Genomic DNA, 17,986 nt, shown 5'->3' with positions numbered 1-17,986 from the left:
TTCTACCTGGGACAGCTTCATACCCAACTAGACCCCGCAGCAACAGGAATGTTTTCAATTTCTGACAACTGCTATGAGAGGCCTTTGCCCTCTACCTCTCTGTTTACACCTGTGTTGTGTTTCTGGCACTTAGAATGTTTTTGTCATTGCCTAGGAAGGTGTGGAATTTGCTGGAATTTCTTAATTACAAAGGGACATACATCTGGACTTTACAAATGCAAAGTTCAACTTGTTTTCCCTGACCTGTCCATGTCAACAATGTTGGAGAAGTCTTTTATGAGGTCACATGAGGCAGGGAACCAGTCCATTCAGCACTGATGTACTCAGGACAGGATGGGTTGTCTCATTGATGCCCCACTGTGCACTGAGGGTTTTGATCCAATCACATTTATCTATTAAATCATCAAGTATGTAGGGATTATCTACTTCTCATAAAGCCCTGGTCTGGGCTCTGATTCCTTGAGTGAGATCCCACTTGAAACATCTTTTTGAACTGGATGATGAGGTCCAATTCATCAACTTTTTCTTTAAAAAAATTTTTTTTAATATTTATTTATTTTTGAGAGAGAGAGCATGCACGCACATGAGTGGGGGAGGGGAAGAGAGAGAGAGAGAAACAGAATCTGAAGCAGCCTCCAGGCTCTGAGCTGTCAGCACAGAGCCCAATGTGGGGCTTGAACTCACAAACTGAGATCATGACCTGAGCCAAAGTCTTGTCTCACTCACTTTTCTAAGTACAAGAGTTCCTCAATAAGCACTTACTGAACACAGCTGGATTTTCAGGGTGTATTGCAGGAAATCGATTGCTTACCCAGTGGGCTTACTGTCTATAAAGGGCCAAGAACTACTTGCCTTCCCTGGAGTGTGTTTGTTTCTGGAAATAGTTGTCTTTCTTATGTCCCCTGACCCCTCAGGTTCCCCATTAAATGTTCCTATTCTTTCTGGAATTCAGGTACAGTTTTGAAAGGTCATTGTCAGTAAAAGCCTTTTGTATGCTTGTTAAAAAATTTATTTCCCTGGTCAACTGGAGACATTAGGGAAACACTGATAATTACACTTCCTTAGAGGATGATCATAACAAAGACTTTTAAAGGGCTTTGTACCTCAAGAAGAAACAAGAAGGGCTGAGTAAAGGCCTCAGAGAGCCAGGGAGAAGTACATATAAGGCTTCCTCGCCTAACCAGCCAGCAGTTTAGCCACATACATTCAGGCCTTCCGAAATGAAGATATTCTATCTAACCTCCACATAGTACAATGGGAAATTAAAAGTAGAATCTTATCAAAACCCTACAAGTTCATCCTCTTCAATGTGGAAAGTCTTCATCTTCAACTAACTTCCCAGTTTCAGGAGGGAGGCCTTCTGGGCAGAGCCTGCAGCCTGGTGCCCTTGAGATGATCAGACTTTGAGTGTCAAGGAAGGTAATCTGTGGCGCAGCTGAATGAATTGCACTGTCCTCTCATGCCCATTTCAGGAGGCCTGTGAGGCCCTGCTAGACCAGTGCCTACACTACGTGCAGTCCAGGAGCCCCCGCATTGCCCCTGAGAAGACCACAGACAACGTGAGCGTGGGGTTCTCCCCTCTCTGCCCACCCTCCACGTCTACCACCTCTGGCCCCAGCCCGAGCCTCGTGATCGACGGGAGAAGTCTGGCCTATGCCCTTGAGAAAAACCTAGAAGACAAATTTCTCTTTCTCGCTAAGCAGTGCCGGTCAGTCCTTTGCTGTCGCTCGACACCTCTGCAGAAGAGTATGGTGGTGAAACTGGTCAGAAGCAAGCTCAAGGCCATGACCCTGGCCATAGGCAAGTATCCAGGCTAGCCAGGCAGGGCCCTGTGTAAATGAGTAGCCCCCATCTTGTGCAGCTGCTTCCTGCATTTTCCACCCCTTCTATGCTCTCCTGTAAGACAGGGAAACACTTCCTTGCTCTTTTTCCTATTCTTAAAATCACACCTAATACAATAAAACAGATATCCTGTTTGAAATACAAAATGTAGATTTGAAAATTACAAACTATGGTAGCAACAGTTATAGCTATATATAGGAAGCCAGTAATACAATGATGGTTTAAGAAAACAGAACTTATATAGTGTTTCCTTCAAGACAGGAAACTAGAGATCAGCCATTCCAGGCAGCCTCGGCCACAGCAGAGCCCTGCATGCTAGCCATTACCCCAGAACACCTTAGAAAGAAGGCCCTTTGCAGGTGTTTCCGGTCACTGAGCCAACTGGAGTCCCAAGACTCCATAATGCTACAAGAGCCCAAAGACTTGATGGTGATCATAATTCCCACTGCCTCTTATCCTTTGAATTTTGCTGAATGTTCCAAGACAAGCATGTAATTAAATGTAATTCACATGTAATTCACATAAGCATGTGAATAGTTGCTAAATCTTACATCCTTTCTTTAAGGACTGTGCATCTAATGGTGGCTTTTCCTTGCAGACTGTTGGCCTGGAGAGCTTTCTAGGCTCCTATCCAGTGCTACCTGGTCCTCCCCTGTCTCCTCCTCCCAGGGCACCATCCCCACCCACATCTGGTTGGGTGCGGTCTGGTCTCCAACCAGGTTCAGGGACTCAGCAGCACCACTTGCTGGTGAGGGCTGGGAAAGACTGGGTAGCCTGGGGAAAAGCGTGATCTCCTTGACCCCCAGATCTCAAAAATTTTGGTCTCCCTGAATATAGAATGCATACCTAGGTGAGATTTAGTTTTGAAATAAAGGGTCCTCACTAATCAATAGTATTTATAGTATTTTCTGCAAAAGGTCTGTGACAGCCCCCCTTGTTGATGTGGGGGTTACTACCCTCTCACATTAGGATAGGGTTGAGGTTAGTGTAGAGTCTGGGTCTGAGGTCGGGGGGGCCTTAGTGTGGTTGTCATGGAGACAGCTCTGTACATCTTGAGGGCTGTGGTAACCACTAAGGGGAGTGAGATGAGCATAGATGTGAATACATGTTTAGCCATGACTCCCTGGTCCAGGCTGTGGGAAGTCTCCATGGGTGGACCCCTTCCAAAGGAAGCTATCTCAGTACCACCTTTGCCCCCATGTGTCTGGAGTGGCCTTCAGAGCTCCCTGAGCAAGTTTTGTAGGTGCTGAGGAGTGTGCAGGCTGGGTGCAGGCTTCTCTGAGCAACTCTCAGCGGTGACATGAGGACCATACCTCCTGGTAAGGTTGGTGTAAGACACAAATGAGTAAACCACATTTTCAAAGCTTAATCAGTGCCTGGATCAGTCACTGAATCACTGGTGTATGGTATTCATTTTTGAAAAATGGAGGTAGAGTCTTGGTTGGTTACAAAGAAAAGAAAAAACAAAATAGAATCTCAAAAGAGAAAGGGAAAGTAATGACCCATCAGAACTTTGGCTCATTTCTTTGACCATGAGTGAAAGCATTGATGGCACCTAGTCCCAGGTGTCTAGCAGTTAATAATGTAGAGAATATTATTACCTACCATATCTCACTTTGATTGGGACATTGTGGGAGAAGCTGCAGAGATTGTTACTACTTCACAGAATTTCAGTGTGACAAATATTGACTGATCACTCATGTTGGGCCAGCACAATAAAGAACAGGAAAATCATAGGACACAGATATCCTATAGCCACATTATGAATCACTCCAACTTGTATGTCTGCACTTTTTGCACATTTGAAACTTGGGAGGTACTCTGGGATTTGGGCCCTTCTATTGCCCCATTCCAAGAATGGTCATTGTCGCTTAGTGACAAAGACTTTAAGTCTCTGCTTGCTTTTCCCTGAAGATGATGAGACCTCTAACCTATGTTTTATGTTCCTAACCATTTTCTAACCATCAGCAGCTTGACTGAACAAATAGAAGTTCTTTATTACATCTTTAAAGGACCTAAAGGCAAGCACAATAGCTAATAAACTTGCTGGTAATCAGTGTACAAAAAGAACTCTACAGTTTGCTGGGCAGAATTTAACCTCCTTTGTTCAGTTCAGAAAGCCACTCCTGTTAATATGAATTAGAATAGACTTGACTGATATATTCTACATGTGATAAAGGCTAGAGTTCAGTAAGTAATAATAATGGTGATGATACCATCTTTATTGTGCCAGACACCGCACTGTGTTATGGGCTCTCTGTATAGGTATATGAACCAATAATGTAGAGCAAATACTAAGTAAAATGGTTACCATGCGAGCCTGCTTTCTGAAACATCTCTTGATGTGACAGGCAGTTCCAAACCTCACACCATGTTTTTTTCTGACTGCTTACCTCAATTTCCTGGGCAAACTCTATACTGCCTCTTCCTCACTCATCCCCGTGACCCTTTCACAGGACTCAGCCCAATAGGGACCCCATGAAGATCCGTCAAGCCATTTGATTCTGTGCACCTCAACTCAAACGATTCTTCCTGCCTGTGCTGTTTCTAGGAGATGGAGCCAATGATGTCAGCATGATCCAGGTGGCAGATGTGGGTGTGGGAATCTCGGGCCAGGAGGGCATGCAGGTAAAGACCAATCAGGACTGTCCTATGTGTCCAAGTGGCCCACTGACATACCTTGCTATGAACTTTGTCAAGTAAGCTAAAGGGTTGGCCTTTAATAAAACATGATGGTTGTAAGCCAGTAGTAGACGATAAGGTGGAAGATGGCTAGTCCTTCATGTTTATGAAGCAGTAAAAACCTTTGCCTATGTCTATAAGTATATTTTTGTGAAATAAGTGGAACAGAGTAAGGCAAGGTGAGTCATCACCTCTGTGGCTATTTATGGCTCATCCTTGGAGGGCATGTTTTGCTGTTCCTGAACATTAGAGACAACCATTTGAAAAAATGAATCTGCTGTAGGACAGTTGGAACCTGGTATCATTATAAAAAATGAAAGTAGCCATCTTGACTTACATGAAAATTAGTCTCTGCCTTTTTCATTTGTCACTATGTTGGTTCTCAACATGTGATTTATATGTTGAACAACTGAGTTAATTAAAAATAACTTTCTTCTGGATGTAGTATCACAACAATCTCCAACATTTGATTAACTTTGAATCATGACATTTTTTTTTTAACTTGGTGGAGACCTTAGAGAACAATCTATCCTGTTTTCTTCTCCTAAAAATCCAGATGTTGGTCACCATTTTGTCATTGGTTGATTCATTCATTGATGCAATCAGTAATTATTCATTGAACACTTAATATGTGCCAGGTCTGTGCAGAACTCCTTAATTTCTTTACCTGACATGCAAATAATAGTAAGTTGGAAAGTTCTGAGCTAGAAACACAGTAGTTCCCTCTTGACCCAATCTCAGCACATGCCTTACTCTCCTGCTTTCATCTGACCTCAGTCACTGTGCTATGTTACTTGTGTGGTTTTAATTCTTCCGTGAAACTAAAAATGCAGCCCAGGGTTGGTTCCATCCCTGCCTTTTAGTGCTGTGTGCCCAGGGGAAGGGGTTAGGATGGTGAATTGATAAACATAATCATAATAGTTGGTTCATTTTGATGTTTTCATTATCGCTGCCATTGCATCGGTTTCCCATAGTGAAAAGCTGACCAGGGCAGTGCCCATAAATAGTATATGCAAGAGAAATGCACCAAGTAAATACATTTTGTGTGAAAGATGGTCAGGTTTTTGGATGGGGAAGAGACTGAGCTGCCACCACTACTCACTTCCTCAAGGCAGGGGCCAGAGAGATCCATGATTGAAATCATGTGAGAAGTGATGGGAACAGCCAACCCATAGGGCACATACTGAGACAAAGCTTTGAGTGGGCATAACTTCCAGGTAGGATGTTGCTGGACACTTTTGCATTTATTAAAGGCACACTTCTTATTAAGGATGCATTAAGTAAGATGACAATAAGTCCTGATACCTTTTCTTACTGTTCTAAGTGCTCAGGTTCCCAGGGAATATTTACCTGCTTTCATTTTAGTCCAGTAAGTAAAGGTGAGCCCTTTGGAAGATAGACTTTGTGGGATGCTGTGGTAACAGTGACACTAGGAATCTGAGCAGATCGAGAATGAGTGAGAGTGTTTGGAGCTTCCCAGATTAGCCAACTGGGCATTTGTCTGGCCCAGTTACTTTAATTGTATAGAGCATGATGGGAGAAGCTATCCCAATTGGACAAAGGAGATCCTGCATCTCCAAGAAGCTTGGTCTTCATGGGGTCATCTAGTTCCCCATATTTACTGATCACTTCATGGGGCCAAGCACTGACTCAGAACTCAGGATTCAGGGTGATCACAACCTCTACTATCCTGGCTTTCATGGAATGTCCAGAAAAAAGCTGGGAAGACAGATACATATTTTAAATGTTCACAAATAGTCACAATTGTAATAAATGCCATCAAAGAGAAACACTAGTTTCTGCATGGAGGATCTAACCTAGCTGGGATCCACCTTGACAGAGGGACAAACAGTGGGTTTGGGACCTAGATTTGGAGGCAGGAAGGAGTGTCAGAAGTCTGGAGAGGAATACACAAAGCCCTCCAAACCCCAGTGATGACAGAAAGAGGTATAGAAACAGTATTTGCTTTGAAATCCTTAACTTTTGATTCAGAAAGCAGACATTCTAAGGCTTCTCACTTTTCTGTCATGTATAATTACATTATTCTGATCCACAGAAGACCACATCAAGTGTGATCTACTATTTTCTAGGAGTTATTTGACTATAGGGAAATAAATGAAGCAGACTGACATTTTTGTATAGAACAATCCTTCAAAGATAAGCAGAAATCTATCTTTTCCTGATATTTTCTTTAATTTTTTTTTCCCACATAGAAAAATTCATTATATGGTGGCGTCTAAGTTATTCTGGGTACAAAAGATATAATTTTGATGGCATTTGTCTGGCCCAGTTTAATTGTATAGAGCATGATGCTGAGTGAAGTGAGAGGAAGCTTCCACCCCCAGTCATCTTTCCTGTCCATGGAGGAAACCTGCTTTCCCCCACTGTCTTCTGGGTGGAGTGGACACCCATTGCCCTTTAGCGGCTTTCTGGGACTGGATTATGTGAAGGCCTGCAGAGCCATAGGCTTGGCCTTGCTTATCACCTGTGGCTCCTGAGGAGAAGGACCCAAAACATACCTATCTGGATGGTCAACTGCCAGGATGCATTCAACAGGGGCAGCTTTGGTTCATCTCTGGGTTGAGATCCTAATATGAATAAAACATCAGAGAGTGGAGAGTAGCAGAGAAGCTGTGTACATCTCTGGGCTTTTGTTTTTGTTTTTTGCTTGTTAAAAAAAGCATTGGAAAACAAAAACCTGTAAAAATCAATTACATATATTTTAAATCTTAAATGACTTCTATAAAATGATATCCCTGAACTAGAGTGCTTGTTGAGATTGATTTTTTTTTTTTTAACTGAAGGAGATAATAAGGGAAATCCTGGTAAAGTGAGCCTTGGCCAGTCACATGTGCATTTGTGTTTGAAACTGTATTTCTCCATGCATGTTTGCCTTGTATTTGGGGAAGATATGACAGACCTTAGGTGGAATAAGGTGTCAGCAATAACAGGGACTTCTCTCCCTTTCAAGGCAGTGATGGCCAGTGACTTTGCAGTGCCGAGATTCCGATACCTTGAGAGACTATTAATTGTCCATGGACATTGGTGCTATTCCCGACTTGCCAACATGGTGCTGTACTTCTTCTACAAAAATACAGTAGGTATTTGACACTTCTGGTTTCTAGAGTTTTTGAATTCAAAAAGCCTTAGCTGAGATTTATTGGACCATCACCTGAATGTGGCCCACTGGCCATCCCAAGGCTTCCTGTCGGTTCCATCCTCCTCAGCCTTTGTGAACTTCCCGCAGGCCTGGCCTGGGCTTGCACCCTATAGGCTCAGTAGTCTAACTCACAGGCACATGAGGGTAACTGCACCTCTAAGGGGGTAAGTTGTGGAAACAGGTGGATCAAACAAGAATGTCCACTTGTTTGCACAAGGTCACACAGCTAGTGAGTAGTCAAGGTAGCATTTAACCCCAGTTCATCTGGCTCCCAACTCTTAACCACTCTGTTAATGTGTTTCTCAGGAGCAGACTGCTGAGGTGTCCACAGACAGGAGTCCTCTGATCATTGCTCACTGTAGAGCAGTCAGGAAATCCAGTGACAAGTAGGAGTGTATTGGCAGTTCTGGAATCAGAATGACAGGACTTAGTCATGCTGTGATTCCAATATTGAACAGCCTCTGTTGAAACATACCCACACTGGGCCAGTGTGCCAGTCCCCTAGTCAGAATTCAAGCTTAGGGCCCGAGGAACAGGGCCACCAGTAGGGTCTTGCCACACTCTCTTCTGTGCTGGCAGGGCAGACATGCCCCCTTCTGGCCAGCTCAGTCTGTCGTTGACGCTCCAGTTGGGTCATACCCAGGCTGGCTGATGACAGTTCTCTCTCCAGAGGCTCTAATCCACGGCCTTTCTCCATTTCATGTTGATCCTAATGTTTAACTCTTAGTTCTTTTATTACTAAGACCTTGGCAGACAAGCGTCTTTCTCCATAGCCCTGCAGAATGGATGCCATGGCCATTTCTGAACCCTGCCCTTCTTGTAGGTGAGGGATAGACATTTTGCTAAGAAGTTGCTGAGTGGGTATGTGTTGCTCTTGTCTCTAATAGCTTGTGGCTGAATGTATAAACAGACAAAATAAACTCTTGGTGTAAGTGATCTTTCAGGGTAGTCCCACAAATCTATCACATTGGATACCACAATTCCAATGTCAAGGTCATCCTATACTCTTCTGAAAAAGAATAAAATACACAATAAATGAAAAGATATATTTCTTATTTCTTTCCCATTAATTCCACTTAAAAATCATACTAAATCTAAACTGCCACCAGTATGCCTTTTGTTCTTGTTTGTTCTGGAGATTTAGACCTACCTATCTTTCCCAACCCTCTTGCCCCCTCACCCTCATCCATTTTCAAAATGTCTTCTAGCAAAATGAATACAGATACTCAGGACCAGTCAGGGCATGTCTGATTGGTAGGTTAGGTCCTGGAAATTAATTCAGATTAGGTTCTGCCTAGGATTCTGTCCAAGGAAGTCTGTGCCATGCTAGCATTGCATCCCCAGAGCTGAGGTCTCCATGCATATAGTTGCAAACTTAGAGGTTCCCAGTTCCCAAAGAGGTGAATGGGTGCTTGAGTACAGATGAGTGGGGCTGGGCAGATGGAACCCTAGCTCTCTTTCTGTCATTAATTACTTATGCAATCTTGAGCAAGTTTTTTTGCTTCCTAGGGATTTTTCTGATTGTTTTCTAAAAGCAAAACATGAGAATTGAGGTCTATTCTCTGTAATTCCTCATGAAAATCTCGCAGACTGAGGGGAAGAAATTCAACATTTTAGTTGCAAATGAGTGCCAGAGTGGCTACCTGAATGAGCACAGCCTCCTGCCTGCCGTAATGAATCTGTCCTCCTGGAGGGAATGGAAGAAGGAGGGGGTACTTGTCTTTATTCCACATAAGATGCAGGGCTTCTGTTAACAAGCACTTAATCTAGTTGAGAAGTGCAAGGAAAATCACCCTGCCTCCCAAAGTGAGAAATTCATTAGTTTTAGGAGAGAAGGAAAGTTTCCATAGCAACAGTAGTTTGGGAAGAAGTCTTTTTGGTACTACAGGGGAAAAAAAAGTCTCAATTATTTAAGTACTTTTCCTCCTCTTTCTCCTGATTCTAGTTGCTCATTGATGACTCATTAGGCTGAGCCTATGGGAGTGGGTGAAAGTCAATGAAAAATCCAAGTTTGTTAGTTTTCGGTGTGGAAGGGAAAAGTTGCATTAGGTCATAGACTGAAACAAGACTTGGAGGAAACGTGTCATTTTTTTCTGATCTTCAGAGCAAGCCATTTTCAGGTCCAGAAACCAAAGCTCAGAGAAGGTAAGTGACTGAGTCAAGGTCAGAAAGAGACAGTGACAGCTCCAGAACTAAAACCCAGGCCATTACCTGTGGTCCCCAGCAGAGAATGTTCTTCCACCATGTTCTGTCCTGGGAGTGTCCATGCCCTCCAGGCCCAGACCCACAAGTGGCTGAACAAGTTGGGTTTATTACTCATACAATGACCATAGTTAAGTCATTTAACATGCTGTACTTGAGTTTCCTTTTCTCTAAATGGGGTAAACACGCTGGCCCTGCTTGAGGCTAAGGAAATAACTGTACAGACCATAAGTGAGTACCTATGGTACTCACAAGGAGCTCTTGTGAGTACTTTAAATGAGTAAGTTCATTAATCCTTACAACAACCCATAGCTAAGTACCATTGGGATGCCCATTTCATGGACAAGGACACTGAAGCAGAAAGGGGTTAAATGATCTGTGCCAAATTGATAAGTGTACAACTTATAAGTGTAAATGCTTTGCCATCACTAAACTTTCATGCTCTCATGTAAATACACTCAAGCCACTGATGTTCAGTGATAGTGGGAAGAGATCCACCCAACTCCTACTGAGCATGGACTTGAAGAGGCTGTTCAAGCTCCCTGGTCTTCACTTTACTATTCGGCAAAGTGAGGGGTAGCTGTAAGAACCAGTGATAATAACTACAGCTCACCTGCCAGCAGAGTGCCTGGTGGATATCAGGACTTGGTCAAGGCACCAATGTTGGTAGCATTACCGACTTCTGCCATGTTCCTGTGTGTCCTCTTTGCCATGGGAAGCAATAATTTCCCACTGTTCTTCATCAGAAAATGTTTGTGACTAAAGACAGCAGCAAGATCTGGGATGTAACACAAGTAGGTTTAGTTTACTATCACAGAGGAGAGGTGCTAGGGAAGAAGCTGCAATGGGTAAAGAACACAGCTGACCCTTTTGAAATGTGAGCAACCCTAGACCCTGCTGGACCTTTATGAGGAATTCTTCTACTCAGCTGGACTTTATCTCGGCTAGCCTTAGGAACAAGATATAAGGAATTTGTCCTGTGGAGTTAAGGGACTGTCAGGAAAGGCCTAACCAGCACTTTCATAAGTGCCCAGTAAATGCTTGTTCTATCCAATCTGCATTTCTCACAGGCTGGTACCAGTGTCCTCTCTCCATGGACTCTGCTTGGGAATTCTCATCTCCCATTGCTGGTCCTTCATACTCAAGGAAATGAGGAGGGAGAGACAGAGAGCAACAGTGTTACGGCTATCTTTGGAGGAAATTGTTGTCAATAAGTTTAATCTTGTTAGTCAAATTTTGCAAAACTCTTAGATCCCTTGGATGAGAATCTGCAAGGACAGCTAAGAATTGGCTTATCCCCATTCTTCCTTTCTTGATTTCAGATGTTTGTGGGCCTCCTGTTTTGGTTCCAGTTTTACTGTGGCTTCTCTGCATCTGCTATGATCGACCAGTGGTATCTGATCTTCTTTAATCTGCTCTTCTCGTCACTTCCCCAGCTTGTGACTGGGGTGCTGGACAAGGATGTGCCAGCTGATGTGCTGCTGACTGAACCACAGCTCTACAAGAGTGGTCAGAACATGGAGGTGAGGGACCCTTCCTGTACCCACTTCCTATCTTGGCCCTCCCACTCTCCATGTTCACCTTACAGAAAGTGCAAGTCTTCACACCTCCCTTTAACTGGACACCCTGGGAGAAATTGTTAAAATTGTGGAAAATGACCAGTGGGATGAAAAAATGGATTCTATCTACTTGATTGTGCTGTACATTAAGTAGAGTGAGGTTATTGGTTGGAGTGACAGTATACTGGTGTATGCATATGCCCAAACCCATCAAGATGTATATATTAAATGTGTGCAGGTTTTGTGTATCAATTTACCTCAATAAAGCTAAAAAAAAAAAAAAAAAAAAAAGAGGGAGCTTTAAAGAAAAAGTATAGTGAGGTGAAAACTGTCTCTACACCAAGAATCTCCAGGAACTCAAGGAAAATCCACTTGGAGTTGAAGTCAGGGCCAGGTGGCTGACTCCTGAGCAGGGATTTTTCTTTTTTTTTTTTTTTAATCTTTTTTTTAAAACATTTATTTATCTTTGAGAGGGACAACACAAGCAGGGGAGGGGCAGAGGGAGAGGGAGACACAGAATCTGAAGCAGGCTCCAGGCTCTGAGCTGTCAGCACAGAGCTCAATGCAGGGCTCAAACCCACAAACCATGAGATTGTGACCTAAGGCGAAGTCAGACACTTAACCCACTGAACCACCCAGATGCCCCAGAGCAGGGATTTTTCTAAAACAACCTCCTATCCCCCATCACAGTGTGATTATTTTGAATGGGACTTAACCAGAAGATAAACCCATGGGGAAAACATTGAGAGAATAAGTGAATTCAAACAGATATAAATACATGTTTACATCAATACACCACATAGATTGACTGCTAATTACCAGCTAGTCCTCCCAGCATTTAAAGCCCTCTAAAATTATAGAAAGAACCTAAATGTCCATCAACTGACAAATGGATAAAGACGATGTGGTTTATATATACAATGGAATACTACTTGGCAATGAGAAAGAATGAAATCTGGCCATTTGTAGCAATGTGGATGGAACTGGATAGTGTTATGCTAAGTGAAATAAGTCAGGCAGAGAAAGACAGATAACATATGTTTTCACTCATATGTGGGTCCTGAGAAACTCAACCAGGGAGAAGGGGAAGGGTGGAAAAAAGTTACAGAAAGGGAAGGAGACAAACTATAAGAGACTCTTAAATACTGAGAACAAACTGAGGGTTGATGGCGGTTTGGGGGGAAGGGAAGGTGGGTGATGGGCATTGAGGAGGTCACCTGTTGGGATGAGCACTGGGTGTTGTATGGAAACCAATTTGACAATAAATTTCATATAAAAATAAATAATTCAGGCCCTCTAAGTGCTTCTCTTTGCTAGTTGGAATCATCATATGTATGCATATGTATCCTCACTATCTCTTACAACTAATTTAGAATTTGTTTACTTTTTAGTTGACTCCCCTGATCACCTTCATTGACACTGAGTTCCCTCTTAGGCAGCTGGGGGGGGGGGGAGGGGGAGAGAGGGTTGGGCTGCAGGGTAAGAGCTACTGAGGGTCTGGCCAATGAGGAGGGCCTTTGCTAGTTGCCTGTCAGTGGAGAAATTCCTGTGCTCAGCTGGGCCTTTTATCCTCAGCTCAGCCTCAGCTGAGGCTGGCCTAGGGAACCAGACACAGAGAGTTTGTCCTATGGAACTAGGGAACTGAAGGAAGGGCCTAACCAACACTTTCTTAACTGCTCAGTAGATGCTCATTCAGTCCAATCTACATTTCCTGCAGGCCAGTACCAGCCCCAGTTGCTCAGGAACTCAGAGTCCAGTACACATTTTGTTACCCAGTTAATGAAAGCTTGATCAGTCCACATCAAGGTCATTTTTGCCCTCAGTGTACAGCATTTTTTTATTTAATTTTTTTAAATGTTTATTTATTTTTGAGAGAGAAAGAGAGAGACAGCACCAGCAGGGGAGGGGCAGAGAGAGAGGGAGACACAGACTCTAAAGCAGGCTCCAGGCTCTCAGAGCCTGACATGGGGCTCAAACTCATGAACTATGAAATTATGACCTGAGCCAAAGTTGGACGTTTAACCGACTGAGCCACCCAGGTGCCCCAGTGTACAGCTTTTTTATTTTAACATTAAATACATCCATGATCTAATTTTAAAAGACACTTTTAAGAAACATTCTAAGAGACCCACCAACAAAGGGTGCAAAACCCTGACAAAGTAGGAGTAGAAGGACTCAAATTGGAGCAAGATGTCCAGAATTTGAGCTGCTGTGTCTACCCTAGGAAAATGCTCCCCATAGGCTTAGAAAATGGTTTTATCTGTCTATTGTTGGCCTAGAACTACTGTAGCTGGTCTTGTATACAGATGCTTTCAGTGATTGACTCAGTTGGATGCCTCTGCAGATGTTTGCGTTGTGTTTTTTCCTCAGCCCTCTGGGACTTCAAGCACCAAAAGTCCTGAATTAGCAAATTGCCCTAGGGTGATATCTATAGGCCCTGTAGCTACTGGAAAACATCATTTGAAGAGATGTACACTTTCCTGTAATCTGTGCTTGTTTTTGTGTCTCAGGAATATCGGCCACGTACCTTCTGGTTAAACATGGCTGATGCTGCCTTCCAGAGCCTGGTTTGCTTTTTCATTCCTTACCTGGTAAGTTGACACCTGGCAGTCTTTCTTATCAGCTTCATCCAGTGACCCACAGACACAGGACACTGCTGTCTTTCAGGCCTACTATGACTCAGACACAGATGTGTTTACCTGGGGGACCCCCATAACAGCAATCGCGCTGTTCACCTTCCTCTTGCACCTTGGTATTGAAACCAAGACCTGGGTAAGTGCTGTGGACATGATCCCAAAGGGTGCTGATGCTGTGGGCCCCACACTCCCAGGCAGATTCCATGACATCTAGAAGGTTTCTGAGCAGACAGGTTACTACAAAGCTAGCCTCACTGTGGCTAAGGAAAACAAATATGTGGGCCTGCCACATGTATGGAGCCCCTGGTGTGGGAACTGCTGCATCCTGACACAAACACTTCACCTGGGCAGCATTAAGCTCCTTCCTGCCCTCTCTCCCCTCCTCCTCTACCTCATGTCCCACCCCCTTTCCCCCTCTCCTTTCATTCATATCCCTGACTTCCATCTCCCTGTGTCCAGGCTGGTCCATAGATGCTGAAGGCAACCTCATCAAGGCCTCCTGGCTGTCTGTGCCAAAGACCTATGTTTTTGCTAAACCCTTAGAACAGCTACCCGCTCACAGTTGACCAGTGCATTTTTATTGAAATAAAAGTCCTGTCTTTCTCTTTTCCCCTTAGACCTGGCTCAACTGGATAGCTTGTGGCTTCAGTATCCTTTTATTTTTCACTGTGGCTTTGATTTACAATGCTTCTTGTGCAACGTGTTATCCTCCATCCAATCCTTATTGGACTATGCAAACATTACTGGGCGACCCCGTATTTTACTTGACTTGTCTCATAGCACCTGTTGCTGCATTGCTTCCCAGGTAGGTATAAGGGACAGTGTCCGTCAAGTCCTAAGTGAGCTCTATAGCATTCTCAGGCTTTATATATCTCAGAATATATAAACATTCTCAGTGTTTTTACATTGTGCAAGTCTCAGAAAACTCAAAAGGTCTATCCACGGATAACTGTTTTTTATATGCTCTTTCCAGATTGTTTTTCAAAGCCATGCAGGGGAGCCTTTTCCCCACCCAACTTCAGCTGGGGCGCCAGATGGCCAAGAGGTCCCCCAAGAAACTCATTGCTCCCAAAGAGACCTTTGCTCAGGGACACCTCCCAGGAGAACCTAGAACTGAATCGTCTGAACAGAGGAGAATCAGTACCTCTGGATCCCTCTCCCGGGACTGCATCTCACAGGCATCTTGGCATATGCAGCGGCCAGCCTGCTCCCCAGAAGCTCGTGGGGAGCCCAGTGTGGTTGACATGAATGTGCCTTTAAGGGAGGACATTCTGCTAGAAGGACTGAGTAGTCAGTCCCCAGGGTCCTCCATGCCAAGGGAGGCTATACTGGAAGGGTGTCCTGGGGACTCCAAGATGAAACCCACCAGCACCAGCAGGGCAGCCTCCCTGTCGTCCATTTTCAACCTGCCCAACTTCAGCTCATTCAACTGGATTTCCCCCCTCTCGCTGGTCAATGGGCTAGGAAGTGTCTTACAGTTCTCTCGAAGTAGTTTACAGATGGACAAGAGGGACAGTGAATTTTTGCCTAACCCGCCTCAGCCAGACCATGATCTGTGTGGCTTAAATGGGCAGACCACGAACTATTTCTAGGAGCATCTTCCAGGGACCACAGCTGATGGCAGTAGCAGTGAAAACCTTGAAATGGCCTCTTTTTATATAACTTAGATGTTAATATTATTTATGTTTATTATTTTGCACAGAAGAGTTCTAGTGAGATGTATTTTATGTTTCCAAGGCTAACACAGGAAATGAAAGGTACCAAAAAGAAAATTTATTTTTTAAAAGTTCTAAGTAGAATATGTTGAAAAGGAAAATAAGAGATTTAACATATATAAAAATTTAAAGAAAAGAAACACTTGAAAAGTGTGTTTAGATTTATTTTTTCATCTCATTTTATAAGAAAATGCAATATGATTGAATTTCTTCAACATGCATGACCTTGGTTTTCCCCACTTGAAAATGTGTGTGTGAGCTCAGTGAATCCCAGGTGGGTATGGCCAGTAGTGAGGGGAGATGATGGGACAAGAATGCAGCTTCTCTGTCTTTGTCCTTGTTCCTTTGCCCTGCCTCCACCAACCTGGGAGAGCTGGGCTCTGCTTCACCCAGAAAAAGGAAAGAGAGAATGCATGCGTGGAGTTCATCCTAACGTTGAAGTCTACTCAGGCATTCTGTAAAGATCACTTTATAGGTATTGTAGGTATTACAGTCCCTATGTAGGGTTTTGCCTGTCAAAATCATAACAAGCAATAAAAACTTTCACTTTGCAAAGAGAATATGTCCTGTTGCCACTGTCGTGTGAAGTTATGAATATGTGACCTAACAATATGTTCTAAGTACCACAGGACACTTTTAGACACCATGCAGGATACAGCAGGGTGTCATGAAAGCTGCACACTGTAACACTAGGTTTATACCATGGCTCCCTGCACCAGGCTATCAGCACCTACCAGATCCTTCCTTCCAAGACACAAGGCTTTTTAAGTGTGTATCTTTAGGCATTTATCTTACAAGTCATTATTTCTCTTACTCTAAACAGTGGGAAAAGGAGGAAAAAAAATTTAAATATCCAAGACCATTTATGATATATCATTTCCTCTTCAGAGACTTCTCTTTGCACTTTGCCATCAGTTGTGAGTCAGTTGCTCTGTTCAGCCTAGGGATGTGAAGTGAGCATCATGTGACCCTTGCTTAGGTGTCTTGTGGCTGGGTGTCCCTAAGAACAGCAAGGTACAAAAAGTGTGGAGGACCTCAGGAGCAAGCAGTTCCTGAGCACAGCATACCAGGAAGAATGGCTGGTTATCCATTGTGTGTGGCTCATTGAACAAGATAGAAGATGCACCCCATCTAGTTATATAGAAAGAAAAGGCAGGGTTCAATGTCTACAAGGCCAGAGACACATTGGGCTTTAGGACCATTGAACTCAGCACCTCAGACCTGGGGCTTTACACCATTCCTCCTGCCCTGAGCTTTCTGAGGTCAGTTTTGTCTTAAGGCTGATTCTGTTCATATTGATGACATGGCTGGAGCCATCCCACTGTCCAGAAGAGAGGCTGTTGCTCTCCACATTCTCCCAGAGTTCTGGGTTTCTTCAGCTCAAGCTGCACAGGTTGCAGTTGCTGTCAAATTGAGGGGGAATGACTGGAGCTTCTGGCTAGAGCTGGAAGAGAAGTCAGCTTCCTTCCAAGAACCTGAATTGCATGAGTGGACTCTCAGAGGAATATCTGGGTCCTGTTAGAGCGGGGAGAGAGAGTGAGGAGTGGAAAGAGTTTCAGCAGCCAGAAGAACGGGAGGTGATACTGTCCCAATCCTCCCCCTGCATGCCTAAGGGTGCCTCATCTGTTCTCATAGCAACACGTACAAAAGGAATTTAGGAAGATGCACAACACTGTGCTTTCCTGAGTTAGAGTAATGGCTGTTAGCACAAAGCACAAGAAGAACTATATGCACATTTCCCTGATTATCAGAGTTCAGAATGCTCCAGCTTCCAGATTTTCCTGCACTCACAATTGACCTTTCCCAAGGACTTCTCTCCTCCATAGATAGTTCCTCTTGGAAAATGATATGATCCAGGAAGTGGCTTTGGGAATATGCATACCAAAACCATTTCAGAGAAGTAAACATTGTAAAGGGCATTTCCCACTGCTCTGTAGGAAGATGAACATTAATAGAAGCCTACAATGATAATCCATCACAAGCAAGTTTGATCTCAAAATGAACATGATACAGATTGAACTGCATGATTATCTCAAAAAAATCACTGGGAAATATATGTCACCCAATCCTAATTACAAATCTAAATTAAATAAGAAATCTGGCTTTCTAAGGCGACTTCTTCCCCTAGTGACAAAATGGCAAGATTATTTGACATTATACACAGTGCCTACTTCAAACCCTAAATCAGTT

At 43.6% G+C, this 17,986-nt stretch overlaps 1 protein-coding gene across 3 annotated transcripts in view; it reads left to right on the top strand.

Moving 5' to 3' along the window:
* Positions 1–16,356, top strand: part of ATP10A (ATPase phospholipid transporting 10A (putative)) — a 198,367-nt gene extending 182,011 nt beyond the window's left edge. Inside the window, exons 14-22 of one of the 3 annotated variants that reach the window (XM_045448925.1) lie at positions 1,473–1,800; positions 4,394–4,470; positions 7,496–7,621; positions 11,209–11,409; positions 13,956–14,036; positions 14,113–14,217; positions 14,699–14,729; positions 14,862–14,886; positions 15,055–16,356. In XM_045448925.1, coding sequence (XP_045304881.1) covers positions 1,473–1,800; positions 4,394–4,470; positions 7,496–7,621; positions 11,209–11,409; positions 13,956–14,036; positions 14,113–14,217; positions 14,699–14,729; positions 14,862–14,886; positions 15,055–15,673 — 1,593 coding nt within the window. In that variant the 3' untranslated portion in view covers positions 15,674–16,356. Of the gene's footprint in view, positions 1–1,472; positions 1,801–4,393; positions 4,471–7,495; positions 7,622–11,208; positions 11,410–13,955; positions 14,037–14,112; positions 14,218–14,698; positions 14,887–15,054 lie in introns of all 3 variants that reach the window. The other 2 variants (XM_045448926.1, XM_045448924.1) reach the window with 2 other exon arrangements.
* Positions 16,357–17,986: the final 1,630 nt, after the last annotated feature.

The sequence above is a fragment of the Leopardus geoffroyi genome, chromosome B3 (genome assembly GCF_018350155.1).
Source record: "Leopardus geoffroyi isolate Oge1 chromosome B3, O.geoffroyi_Oge1_pat1.0, whole genome shotgun sequence".
NCBI lineage: Eukaryota > Metazoa > Chordata > Mammalia > Carnivora > Felidae > Leopardus > Leopardus geoffroyi.
Note: the sequence above shows the minus strand (reverse complement) of the source record. Positions and strands in the feature narration are given on the sequence as shown.